Source organism: Porites lutea, chromosome 2 (genome assembly GCF_958299795.1).
Source record: "Porites lutea chromosome 2, jaPorLute2.1, whole genome shotgun sequence".
Taxonomy (NCBI): Eukaryota; Metazoa; Cnidaria; class Anthozoa; order Scleractinia; family Poritidae; genus Porites; species Porites lutea.
This window is the reverse complement of record NC_133202.1, coordinates 24587868-24602120: the sequence shown is the minus strand read 5'-3', so window position 1 is coordinate 24602120 and position 14253 is coordinate 24587868. Positions and strand designations below refer to the sequence as shown.

Genomic DNA, 14253 nt, shown 5'->3' with positions numbered 1-14253 from the left:
TTTTCCCGGCAACGCGGCTAGCTCACGGCATTCTTCGCTTCGCTCACCACCTGTCAGCTACGGCGGACGACAGTGGCCACCAAAAGTCAAAACGCAAAATCGAAAGTCGATATTTAAAGTCGATCTTCAAAGTGAAAAGTGAAACTCAAAAATCAAAAGTCGATTTACGAACACTTATGCCAGTAGCCAGTGAGTAGACAACCGGAGAGTTCACTGCTCCCAGAAAATTATAAGCTTTATATAACACTCATCTGATGACCTGTTAATATTCCCCAACATCTCAAAATGATGCAATCCCTCACATTAAACCAAGCATTGAAGCTACTTCTAAGTCTTGTTTACTGAGTTATAGGTAGCAATGTTTCTATTTTTGCTAAGAAAAAGCAAAAAAGGTGGAATCATACGAAGAAACGTGCTATTTATGGACCCGGTTTGGGATTCGTTTTTTGTTTTACATGTGAACGGTAAGGTCTCAGACCGGTACGAGAGCTGTAACTCGTGTTGGGTCAGCGACCGAGAAGAAGTCAGACCAGACTGAGTTCATTCTTAGGCCGGTCCCATGTAAGCACATGAAAAGAAATGTTTGGAGACCGATACGAACTCATGCCGTCATGCCGGTCTGAGTTCGTCCCAGTCTCATGTAAATACCCCCACCCCCAAGTTCGTAATTCGACTTTTGATTTTTGATTTTCACTTTGAAGATTTACCTTAAATATCGACTTTTAATATCGAATTTTAATTTCGCGTTTGTTGGCCGCCGTAGCTGACAGGTGGTGAGCGAAGCGAAAAATGCGTAATCGCTACCGTGAGTAAAATTGAAAATGCCGTAAGTAAATTGAAATTGCCGTGAACAAAATTGAGATTGCCGTGAATAAATTGAAATTGCTGTGAACAAATTGAAACTGCCGCGAGTCAAATTGACAGACGACCAATAACATCGCGAAGTAATTGACCAATCAGATCAATAACCAGAGTATCATACCATCAACTGACGTGATACAACTCACTTTGACCCTGAAGATGACTACTGCATAGCTTGTCGAAACGTCAGTCACTGTCAATAACAACAGTCCTATTCAGGACTACGTTCACCCGGACGATCAAACTCAACCTACTCTTGAAATGACTCCTGGGTTCAAACCTTTCACAGTCAAATTGAGGTTGCCGTGACACTTTTGGGCCACCGTAATAAGTGAACACGAAACGAGAAAAGAGTGTTCAAACATGACATGTTTGGCTGCCAAACATTTGAATTTAGAGAAGGCGCTAGACAAAATGTAGGCACACCGCTCAATATAAAGAATTGACCGAAACCTGAAAACGCGCATTAAAAGTCTCTGGCATCCAGGTTAGTGACTATTTAACAGCTTGAAGCATCTAACCTGATTTGTGTTCGCACAGCGAAATATTCATCGCAAGTATTAGAAGTTAAGAAGAAGTAATGCAGTTTGAAACTCTCAAGAAAAAAGCAAACGTACTGTTTCTGAACGAGAAACATTCTTGGCAAAAAGAGAAAAAATATCTCGTATACTTACATAAACAAATGAAGCAGGCCGCTTATTAAAGGTTTCGTATTTCGCGCGTGATAACTTTTGCCTTTGGCTTTCAGGTTGAGTCAGTATTCAATGATCTTTACTTTACATGGGGCTACGAGCCGTTAGAAAATCTCAATATTTAATTCTTAAGTGAAATATTGACTTTAATACTGCAATCTCGTGTAAATGAAATTCATTCCTAAATCATGAGGGGAACACGCAGATCAAAAAGATGTCAACAACTTAAACCTCTAGCGCGCTAATTACTGGAACGGCTGTCAAACTTCAAATACTTGGCGGCGAAACATGTCTCGTTCACGTGAAAGTAGACCGCGCGGGTCACGAAAACAACAGACAAAACTAACCTTCCCAGCACGGGCGCGAAGTTTAAAATAGATTTAAAACAATTTTTATGAGGCACAGGGATTCGCTCTCTTAGCTCATTCTCTCCTGCTATGATATAGTTATTAAAAACTGGGCCCTGAGATCGATGATGACGACCAACCTTGACTGTTTGGTTTGATGTATGTGCTTCAGGCGCGCAGTAAATGGCAGCTCCAGGAGCCACTGTCATGGTCTGCTGTATGAAATTAGCAGTGCCATAATCTGACACTTTGCCTCTCCATTGGTCACCCTTTCGCCATAGCAACACATTAGCACTGCTGACATCCCGATGAATGATTGGTGATGGTTTCTTCTGATGAAGGTAATTCAGCGCACGAGCTACATCCAGAGAAATGAGGCGTATTTCTGTTTCGGAAAGCGGCCGCTGTTCCAACAAAGCTCGCAGACTCATCTCCATGAGCTCGGTAACAAACAGAGGAGTTCCCTCATCATTTGTAGCGCCGATAAACTGCAGCAGAGAGGGATGGCGGCAAGCTGAAGCTATATTCATTTCTCTTTCAAATAAAAGCCGGTTGTGAGGAGACAGAATCAGGTCGTGGATTTGCTTCACTGCCACAGTACAGCCACAGTAGGTGCCTTCATTGACGCTTCCCCAGCCTCCCCTCCCTAGGCAATTATCTGTAATTTGAATTTCGTTGCGGGAAATGACCCAGTCACACGTTTCCTGTCGTCGCTGTTCACTTATTCTTCGCTGAGCCAACGAGAGACTTAACTCTAGCTCATTTATTTCCTGATCTTTTTCTCTCAGCTGTCTTTCTAAAGAGGAATTTTGTTCTTGGGAATTTTCGCGTTGCTGCATCTCCCTCAACTGCCTTTGCAAAATATCTTCACGTTGCTGCATCTCTCTTAACTGCATTTGTGAGTTTTCGTCGCGTTGTTGCATCTCCGTCAATAGTCTTTCCAAATTTTCCTCACGTTGCTGCACTTCTCTTAACTGCCTTTGTGAGTTTTCTTCACTTTGTTGAATCTCCCTCAACTGCCTTTGTAAATTTTCTTCGCGTTGCTGCACTTCTCTTAACTGCCTTTGTGAATGTTCTTCGCGTTGTTGCGTCTCTCGCAACTGCCTTTGTGATTCTACTTCACTTTCCTGCATTTCCCTTAACCGCCTTTGTAACACTTCTTCACGTTCTTGTATCTCCCTAAATTCCCTCTGTAACTTTTCATTATGCCGCTGTATCTCTCTTGACGTCGTTGGTAAGTCTTGTCTAGTGAGTTTTAATGCTGGTAATGAAGCTTGTTCGTTTGTTTCGCGTAAGTAGTCTTGCCCTGTAAAGGTTTCCAAAAACACAATGAATCATTCAATTATACGAGAAGAGTGCATTGCAGTTAAAAGCAGCCATACGGGCTCGAGGAATAATTAATTTAGTAAAATCCAACTAGGTGGTCAAAAATATCGAGACAAAACAACTTTAGCTAGTTAATGCTAGACTTTAATCCTTTTTTGCCGCCAAAAAGCGGCGCTTTTCGCTACTAGTGGGCTATAACATATAGCCTAGTAGTAGCTCAGCCAATCAAAACGCAGCATTGTTAATAGACCACCAGCTGTATTTTACTAAGAAGATTTATATCTTGTTCAAATAACATGATATTCAACGGAGATCGTTTCGAGCCCCCGCATATCAAACAGGCAATAATTGATGGCCTCCTGAATTGTATTTTGGGCACGATAATATAATACGATAATTGTTTGTTTCTAAAAAAAAACAGGTGGAAATTAATTTAAGGCGAAATAGTAGGAAATCCTAAAAGTGGAATTTGCAGCATTATGAGGATTCAAACCAACAAACCCTTCATAAAGAGAGTATCCATGGACCTTTTTAAAACTAATCCTACCTGAAAGTCTATCAGGATCATAACCTATTGACCTGTCTGGTGAAGTTGTATCTTTGTCAGGATCGTGATCAAAGTCTTTCTCTGGTATAACAGTTTCAATATCAACAAAAAGTGCATGATCTCTCTTACATACAAAGAGGAGCTCTCCTTTCAATCTACCAGTTCCACTTCCACACCTCTCATCCTAATAAAATTAAAGAACAGAAATAAGCACAAGTACACATCTCAGTTCCACCTTAAACAAAATCAGTAGAACCTTCACACGTATAAAACTCTGATTTTACAAAAATTAACTACAAGTAGATCTGATGCAAGCAACAAACAAGGATGCCAGAGGTTATTACAAGGCCCGGGTTACAGTAACTGCAGTTCTGTCCCAATTGCTTTCGTTCGCCGCCTCCGAATGTTTCGAAGGTTTGCTCTCAGCAATTTTTACTCTGGGAACACGATAGTTATAATATTCTGTTGAACCTGCAGCCAAGCGTTTGGTCTCTCTCTTAAAAAAGTCCTCAAAACCAGTACCTCTGGTCGTATGGAGTCATAATCGAGTGTGTTTGCGTATAAGTGTAACTTTACCTGCAGTTTATTTGGGAGGGAGGTGGACTGATAGAGAAGGGTGAAAGAGCCGGAAGCATAATGCGTCGGAATCAAATAGACTCTTACTTTTAATGAAGTGTATGGAGCTAAGCAAAAATTATATTACTTTTAGAATTACTCAGAGCACCGAGGATCTGAATAATACTTCAATTTCCTAAATGTCTTTATCATATTAATCCTTCTGTAACCTGCAAGTACTAGGTTACATTCATAGGTTTCCATGCATCCTTTACAAAGTGGAAACAGTGCGTTAAAAAAGGCCACCCTAAAAATAATCACCATTACTATTTAAACATTTTTTGCAGCCTTTGGAGGGTTAAGGTAGGGTAAAATCATAAAAAAAACGTGAGACCTAAGTAGTTACGCACGTCTTGCCTTTAACTGACAACTGACATTTGTAGAGGGTTTTACTGACAACTGACAAAAAATCTTATTGCCCTAAATATCCTTCAAAACCCGTTGTAAATAACAATGTTTTACTCTTTTCGTCAAACAAATGCACGTTTTATATTAAGTCTTTCGTTAATAATTTACTGTATGACCCATGTACATCAGGGTCATAATTTTCACCTCTGATCTCGAACTTACAAACTCACGCTGAGCAGTCCCGAGCACGCGCCAGTTTACATGATGGCTGCCTATGCTGGCGTTATTAAAGCGATTGTAAGGTTTTACCGCGTTAATTCGGATACGGCATTCGAAAGACATAGAAGCCGTATTCCGATAAATGACTTAAATACAGTACATGCTCTCAAAAAGCACCTTATTCAATTCCTTGGTCTGAAGGAACTAACAATTAAATACGGCCTTGGAGATTCCGATATAAAGTTTTATCGGATGGCACCGAAACCGAGCGGGAAAAGTGATAACTTCGCCATCACAACGGACGACCAGAGGAAGCTGGAGCTTCCAAGTATGCTGGATGACTCAGGAAGCGAAATGAACAGTATGTATTCTTAGTGCTTGTGTATTTGTTTCATGTAGTGGTGTAAATATAAGCATGCAAGTTAGTCCGGAAAACCTTCTGGGTACTGCTACGCTTTCAGAATATTTTCGCTCTTGTTTTCACGTAATGCACTATAAGTAAAATTTCTTTTTCTTGAAATTATTTATGTTATAATTACGGTGGCCTAATGTATGAATACATTTTGTAGCTTTGCAGCAGCGGTGCGAACCACCGCGTGTGCTTGCTTCTCGACACCTTTCCTGGAGGGATCGTTACACGTCAGATTTTAGTGGTGTCGGTTGATCGTATGTAAATTCATACATTAAAACACGCAGTACATCAGCTAAAAACCAAAACATTATAGAAACCAAGATATTGCGCCTGTTACCATTTCAAGATCTGGGCGGCCAATACGTGCCCATTTTCGACTTGATTTTTAAGGTATGCTTATAGTAGATGTGTTTCATGTTTCACAGGAGAAAACATATTTTGTTTGTTACTCTCTTCCTAACGCGCCTGTTTGGGCGAGTGCAATATTCCCTGATCACTTCATCCCAGCCAATCACAATTGAGCCATTGACAAACAATACCCAATCAAATCAAAGGAACAAAAAAAGAAAGAACTCTTCCGATATTTGTTTGTCTTTCTCACCATATACTTCAAATATTTTGAAGGTGATTTTGATGAGCTAAGGGTCTAAGGGTTAGAGAGAATGTTATGCTCGGGCAAGCAGGAGAGTAACGATAGAAAGCCGCTTGTAATGAATTCAACTCCAAATTTGAAAAAAAAGGTTATTAGTGTAGCAATTTTCGAATTAGTGATACAATTTACATTTAATGTACCTTTTGAGCTAAATTTTGGATAAAAAAGAAATAACCAAATTACTTAATTAATTATTAACAGCCAATTGACTGACAACTGACAAATGGCCAAAATTTTAACTGACAACTGACATTTGTAGCCCCCCATCCAGACCCTCATATTCTTCCAAACTTCCTTTAAAAACTACTAACGCAAACACGTTTTACGTAAAAGATCGAGAACATTCGAAGATTTTATCCACCTATTTCACCAATGGGGAATAGAAATATCCGCGTGTTGAAAATAAACTTGTTATCCCGGGACAATTATAAAATCAATATTATTTCAGGCTATGAAAAAGTGCAACATTTTTAGACTTGGGCCATGTTCACACTATACCGGATTGCTTTTCTTGCCGACATGAAAAGCAATTCGGTATAGTATGAACACCTATCCGATACCTATACTCCACACTACAACTATAGTCTCTCCTTTAGAGATCTTCGAAATGCAGCTACGCTCCAGTAGTTCAGAGAGACCTAAGGCCCTTTGATAGACTGTTCACAGGCCCTATGTTTCCAAAAGATTGTCTAGATCCAGCGCTTTGCATTAAAGGCGGCCATTTTGGTCTCAAGTATTCCGAGTCTACTCTTGGAATGAGTTTCATATATGCATAGGGGGCGGGAGACGATTTGGGAGAAGGCTTCTAAGTAGATTTGTCACTCATTCCAATTACCAGTCGCCGTCGCGTATTCGACGTTTATAATTTTTTCGGAATTCGCATCGCGGGTGACTCCCAAGAGAATCGCTAAGCGAAGTGTAACCTTGCTTTGGCGATATTTCTTTCTGAATCGGTTTGGCTTTCGCAGTTGCCTAGCGACAAAACCGTAAGAAAACAAAACCGTCATACACCTGGCTCGGTTGTTTTAACGGCCGTTTTAATTTTCAAGAATTGTTTTAATCGATAAATTTCGAGGGAAAACTGGGACAACTCTTTTAATTTTGATCTTATCAGAAATTTGCCAGTGGAAATAAACAAATTACTTGAGTAACAAAGTGGTACAGATAAAATCTTGACTCAACATCAGACATGTGAGTATGGTCAAAACCACAGGCGTTTCCAGATTTAAATGGGGTAGCAGGTCTCTTAATTAGGCAGAAGGAAGTCATCTACATGAGCCTAGCTGTATCTTCAGAGGGTCTTGAAGATAATCCAAGCACGATAAGGGCCATGCCAACCCGACAGAGCAGTAAGGTGTCCAGAGATTACTTGAATCGTAAATTATAAAAAAGTGCCTGGAGAAAGTAAAACAAGTTTTAGCCCTAGCTCCAGCGCTCACGTATTTTAAGAAGACTGTGCTTTAATTTGATGAGTCTCTGGATATCTTGGAGTATGCTTACTTTAAGATGGCCATGAAGTACCACGGCACATGCATCTAAAGCCCTCACAGCTTAACTACACCCACCTTGAGAAAGAAGTGTTATCAGTCGTCTTCGGCGTTGAGAGGTTTGAGAGCTACATGTACCTCTATGAGAGAAAGGCCTTAATTCAAACTGACCACAAACCCCTGGAAGCCGTTCTAAAGAAGAATCTGATGAGTGCAAAGAGGAGGCTAGGCTGGAAAGAATGTAGCCTGCGAACCGCAGACGTATTTTCGGTCGTCGCTTCTCTCCCTTCAAAAAATAACGTCTGCAAACCCGAGCGACAAAACGATTTCCGTGACGTAAAACCTTTGTAACCAATCACAGTTTAGCTCTTAAAATCAAGGAACTAACTCGCGAGACCTCGCAAGATCGTGCGAGGTGGACATGTTCGCAAGTCGAAATTGAAAGGACAACTTAGCCTGTGTTCAGCTGCCCCTTTTCCTCAGAACGACGCGTTTACGAAGGTTAATTTACCCGGATTGTGGGACTGATTGATGAAATAAACACCGAGAGGATTCATATTGAAGAGAAGATTACAGGACATTTTTTATCTATTTGCCTACGGAGTCATTGATTTATCGCACCTTGTTGTTTGATCATATTCGAAACGATAAATGTCCCAATGACAGTAGACGCATCATGCCGTTTGTTGCTTCTGTTCCTTTCTGGTTCCTCGTAGGAAAGTACGCTTTGGAGAACTCTTTCGATAGTTTGTCGTGTGCCGCTTTAGATATTTTTTAGTATCCTTTATCTTTGAAAGCTAGGACATGTGGTAATTGATTTCCCATGCGTGGTTGCTTCTTGGTTCAGACAGAACTTTGAACAGATCGAAAGCATTTTATTTTTGTTCTTATTTTCTTTAAATACATGTTCTGTTCAAGGTTTTATTTTCAATAGTTTTTTATAAGATGAGTCGAAGCGTCGTAGCTGAATTGTCATCTTGACTATGCTGTAAATATTTATTTCATGCTGGGTCCGGCCCACTGACTTGTGATCTTTCAGTTCATTAATTTGTGGCGATACTTGTAGGAGTTTGAATTATTGACGAGCGATTGTCAGAGATTTCTGAATCCATCATGGATGTGTCTGTATAATCGATTCACCAACTTTTGTCAGCGCCGCTTCCCATTATTCTCTTTTTTAATTTTGTCAACGAAAGTTTTCGTTTTCGTGCTCAGTAACACAGAGACACGATTAAAAGCAGATTCCTCGAGCAAATAGCCATTTAGACGTAGGTTTCTTTGAAGAACTGCATATAGTTTCTTCAAGTTGCCTTCCAGCGTCCTCCATTCCCATAAAACGTTCCCGTTGATTTGCAAACAGTAGTTTGGATCTTTTCCGTCTGCAAACGGTGGCACTACATGTATAAGAAAAGGCTGGACCAGGGGTCCAGTGAGCTCTGAAAAGAGCTCCTGGTCCAAGTCGTTTACTCTTGCTTCAGCCAGTTTGAAAACGATTTGTTGACGTAGCGATCACGAGCCGAAAGTGCGTTATGTCTTTAAAATTCGCGCGCGACTGTTTTTTGGCATTGTTGAGTGTTCATTAACAGCCTCATAAGGTGCAATTGACAGATGACTGGTTTTCCTGAATGGAGTGCTACTGCCTATTGTTTGTTCATGGCAACCACTGTCTCGACAAGGACAATGACTTCACTCCGACTGCGCGCTAAGTTTAAACCTTATATTTTCAAACTTAAAAGTCTGCAACTTAATCGAATCAAATTTTCGAGAAAAAGCCATCCACTTGTTGGTAACGCATTTGCTTTAAATAATCCGCTCTACAATCTGAAGATTTGTGATTTGTGTCCAATTTGGACAAAGGTCGTTTTCCATACTGAAAATACTGTAAAAAGCCTGATTTTCAATGTTAAAAGTCTGCACCTAATTTTCATTTATTTTACTTAAACTTTAGCTGGAATGATAGAATAATCATTTAACTTAAAGAATCCGCTCTATAAGGTTAAAGAAGTCATCTTTTAACAACCGAAATGACGAAATTAGTCACCCTGCTACGTCAAAATCGCCCGTTTTCTCTATTATTATGCCGCTTTCTTGGCGCATTCACGCCTGATTAGTCCGCCTCATTGGCGCATTGGTATGCGTAAATGTCCGACCATTTCTTCCGATGGAATAAATAAATCGCGAGTCTGCGCGCGATGTTATTTTCCTTTCCCTTTAAAATCCCTGTGGCGATTATTTTGTCCAGGTTTTGTTTATGTCACGTATTACCGTATTTTATAAAGCGAAACCAAAGGCCCACATCACATACATAGCATAGGAAGCCGCTCCTTCCCAAAAAAGTCAGCATTTTAAGGTGGCTCGACTGGATTTTTTGGGGGAATACCTTCCACGTTTGAGCATATACTACGTCGCCATAAGTAAAGATATGGGAAAAAGATTACCACAACTGTATTATATAAAGATGAAAATTTCTTATGATCTGGGTTTTATTGCAATCGGAGTCGCCATAGCAACGTAACGACGCCATTACGTTTTTTATTTATCTTTGTGTTTCTCTGTACCAAGAGTTTTTTAAGAAATCGCTTAAGGGAGTTTGTACCTGCCATAATTGCCTCAATTATGGCAAAGTTTGAAAAAATTCTATGAGAGCGTTTTTGAGATATTTTGAAACGAAGTTTAAGCATCATAAAAACAGTGAAATAGCATGCTATCCACACAATTAGCTAAATTTTTAAGAAAATGATAAGCTTGGGAAATGCGGCTTCATCTCATAGTAGTTTGATTCCATTGAAAACTGCGTACAAAAAAAGAGGAGAATTGCTCCGAGCGATCGCGAGTAAGAAGAATTTTAGTAACTTGCATTCAGCTGCTTTTATTAACAAATTTCGCATTTTTCAAAAAACCGCTCGATTAATTTTTTTTTATAAATTTGACAATCCCGAGATCAATCGTCTATAAATATACCCTGCAAGTTTCAAGAACATTGAAAACAGAGAAGGCTTTTAAATAGGACCTCAAATATTACCAATTTTGCCCACAGATTTTGTGTTTACAAGTGAGCGTCCTCATTATTCACTGGCATTGTTTCCAAGTTTCATATGCACGTGCATATTTAGCAAAAAGATAGAATTTACATCAAAAAGGACCCTCGATTAAATCTCCCGAATATGCTAATAACCAGGTAATGAAATTGTGACCCTCCACAGGATTTTAATGCTAAAGGTGAAAGCATGCGCATGACACGCTTTCACTTTAAAACAAAAGAATTTATTTTAACACGCTTTAGCACGCTTGCAATCTTGCCTCATTAGCAATTTCTTTTGTTTCAGAGGACACGCTCTAGACAATTAAGCGTGAGCAAGTCGAACAAAAGAGCGTGTTAAAGTTTTCAAACAAAAGCTCCGTGCGAAAAAGCACAACACGCTTTCAGTGTGCGCAAAAGCACGCAAGGCGTGTTATCTATAAGCTAAATAAATTTCCTCTACAAAAAGGAACCGTAAATGATTATGAACGGCACCCTTTTTGGTAACTATCGAGAAAGAAAAAGTTATACCTCAGCGATCGCAGCGATAGTATCTGATTGAAAAAACGTTGTCGCTTGAAAAGTATAAACAGTTGACGGTGTGACCTACTGGATTTATGGGTACAACTATATTGTGAGGACTATATAACTATATTGTGCCAGGATCGCTAAATTGTATTTATTTTTTAGCGATTGCAAGGATCGTAGTGATCAAATGAAAGCCCGCCTGCTTTTCTAGATGTACCAAAATTCCAAAATGGTTTCAACGTTGCTTCTGATTGCTCCGGCCGACAATGACAAAATGCTTCAGAATTATTTTCCCGAAAAATTTAGCTTCCAATTGAAAGTTTCAGGAAAGTGAGAATTTTATCGTATTTTCGGTTCCGAAAATGTTAGGATTCCTTAATCCTCTACGAAAAATAGCTTAACTTGGGGAATGAAATGGAAAAAATTAAACTCCAGAAAATCGTAAGGAATTTATTAGATAACCTTCGAAAATTGTACATGCATGGAACGGTCATCTAGAAATGTTTAACCTTCCTCAACCCATAGAAAATTCTAGGCAGTTTTTGTTTCTCCGACTTAATTACCTTCGTTCGTCTCAGCATGGCTTAAAGAAATATATTAAACTAATTTATTCAACTTCATTTCTCTGTGCATTACTGCATTACTGCAAATTGTGATCTTAAGATTTTGTTACGTGAAAATACTTGGCTATAAGACGCACCCCAATTTTAGCACTAACTTGCCACCCAAAGACAGATTTTTCTTGAAAAAACCATGCGCCTTATAACCGAATAACTACGGTAATAAATATTCCGGTGGCATAACTATATTTTTCAGGCGACATAACTTCAGTGCCTCGCATGCGATGGCAGGCCTCTTTGCGATTCCGGTCAACAGCCGGCAGCCGGAGGAATTGGTTTACGCTGATCTCGCGTTAATTGCAGGCTAGACCACCATTAAGTCGTGATTTTCAAATGGCCACGGTTACGATCAAATTCCAAAAAAATCTCAATTGGTGTATTTGATATACTTCGACCAGTTATCAATGCTGATTAAATCCGCTGAAAACCCAAGCCATTTTTATCGTCTTAGCAGTTTTAGTAATCAAGCGTGTTCAGCGTGTCTTACCCAAATTGCACGCTAACCGTGCTATAATTCGCACACTTACCGTGACATATGGCACGCTACAAAAAAACAAAAGGTCTAGCGTGTTAAATTTGCCAAAACAAAGGCAAGTGTGTCCGTCTTTGTTCTTTCAATTTAATATGCGCATATCCGTGATCTACGGCACGCTAAGCGTGTCGTGCAAGCGTGTCGTGCGCGTGCTTTCACCTTTAGCATCAAATTCCTGTGGAGGGTCACAATTAGTGATATATTATAACATCACATCAACTCTTTGTGAGAGTTTCTGTGATGTTGTAACTCGAGTAAGATAGCTAAGTGTTGCATCCTACATGATGAGCCGTGACGTTCACCGTCTCGGCTCTCATGGCTATCTGTGACACAAGCCAATTATTAGCATATTCCGGATATTTCTTCCGAAAGTAATCGAGAGTTCTTTTTGATGCAAGTTTATTTCTTCTTGCTAAATGTGCACGTGCATATGAAACTTGGAAACAATGCCAGTGAATAATGAGGACGCTCACTTGTAAACACAAAACCTGGGGGAAAAATTGGTTATATTTAAAAGCCTTCTCTGTTTTCAATGTTCTTGAAACTTGCAGGGTATATTTATTGGCAATAGATCTCGGGATTGTCAAATTTTTAAAAATATTTATCGAGCGGTTTTTTGATAAATGCGAAAATTGTAGGCATGGACCAAATTACGTACAAAAACTGTAACGAAAGAAGCGGAATGCAAGTTAATAAAATTCTTCTTACGCGCGATCGCCCAGAGCAATTCCCCTCTTTTCTTTTACGCAGTTTTCAATGGAATCAAACCACTATAAGATGAAGCCGCGTTTCCAAAGCTTATCATTTTCTTAAAAAATTAGCTAATTGTGTGGATAGCATGATATTTCACTGTTTTTTATGATGCTTAAAACTTCGTTTCAAAATATTTCGAAAACGCTCTCATAGAATTTGTTCAAACTTTGATATAATTGAGGTAATTATGGCAGGTACAAACTCCCTCAACCGATTTCTTAAAAAAAACTCCCGGTACAGAGAAACACAAAAATAAATAAAAAACGTAATGGCGTTGTTACGTTGCCATGGTGACTCTGATTGCAATAAAACCCAGATCATAAGAAATTTTCATCTTTATATAATACAGTCGTGGTAATCTTTTTCCCATATCGTTACTCATGGCGACGTAGTTAAAGCTCAAACTTGGGAGGTATCCCCCCAAAAAAATCCAGTCGAGCCACCTTAACTCACAGGAAACCTTGTAAAGTCGTGAAATTCACATTCCAAAGCGTATTTGGTAACTCTCGCCAAAATACAAGACACGCCAGCGCGCGAGGTCGCGAGGAGTCACTCGAGCTGTATTCTATCCTTTGATGTGATTGGCCAAAATCAAAACAAAACGTTTCACGTCACGGAAATCATTTTGCTGCTCGGGTTCGCAGACGCTATTTTTCGGAGGGAGAGAAGCGACGACCGGAAATACGTCTGCGGTTCGCAGGCTACAAAGTATGCTGTTGACAGAAGTTTCACTCAAAAGTAACTTCAGTGAGGGTATCCAAATGCTTATTGCAGACCCACGCAGCAGAGTGTAACAGCCTTTAACCAATCAGGATGAAAAAATCTAAGGAGATGGTGGGGTGTTAATGACAAAAGGTAACCAATCGAAGTTTTCTGCACAGAAAGGTATGAAGAGAGACTGGTTCGAATGTCTGTACTGGTCGGACGCGTGTATTAAGAGCTCTTCGAGTTAAGATTATATTTCGTCTTTTTTTCTACCAATTATGACCGGGAGTGAAAAGCTAAGGAAGGAAAACCAATCTTTACGAAATGAGATAGCTGAATTGAAAGAGAATCTACAAAAAACAAAATCTTATTTTAGCTTCAGGGTTTAAGGGTGAAAGAATTGTGGCACTAAGTGGTTTGAGACAGTGTATCTTTGACGAAGTACAAGCAAACCAGCTGGGCGTCAAGATCTGTCTGCGGAGGGCTAGAAAAGGTTTCTACTGAAAAGGAAGTTACGAGCAAATTCGAGGGATGTCCAATACTCACAAATAGACTCCATTGGTGTTAGTGGTGATAAGAAGGGTCTCCAT

At 39.7% G+C, this 14253-nt stretch overlaps 1 protein-coding gene across 1 annotated transcript in view; it reads right to left on the bottom strand.

The window, feature by feature from the left end:
- Positions 1-14253, bottom strand: part of LOC140928086 (uncharacterized) — a 37759-nt gene that overhangs the window by 2888 nt on the left and 20618 nt on the right. The window contains exons 3-4 of the mRNA XM_073377807.1: positions 3774-3957; positions 2041-3206 (exon numbers count right to left, since the gene is read on the bottom strand). Coding sequence (XP_073233908.1) covers positions 2041-3206; positions 3774-3957 — 1350 coding nt within the window. The remainder of the gene's footprint in view (positions 1-2040; positions 3207-3773; positions 3958-14253) is intronic.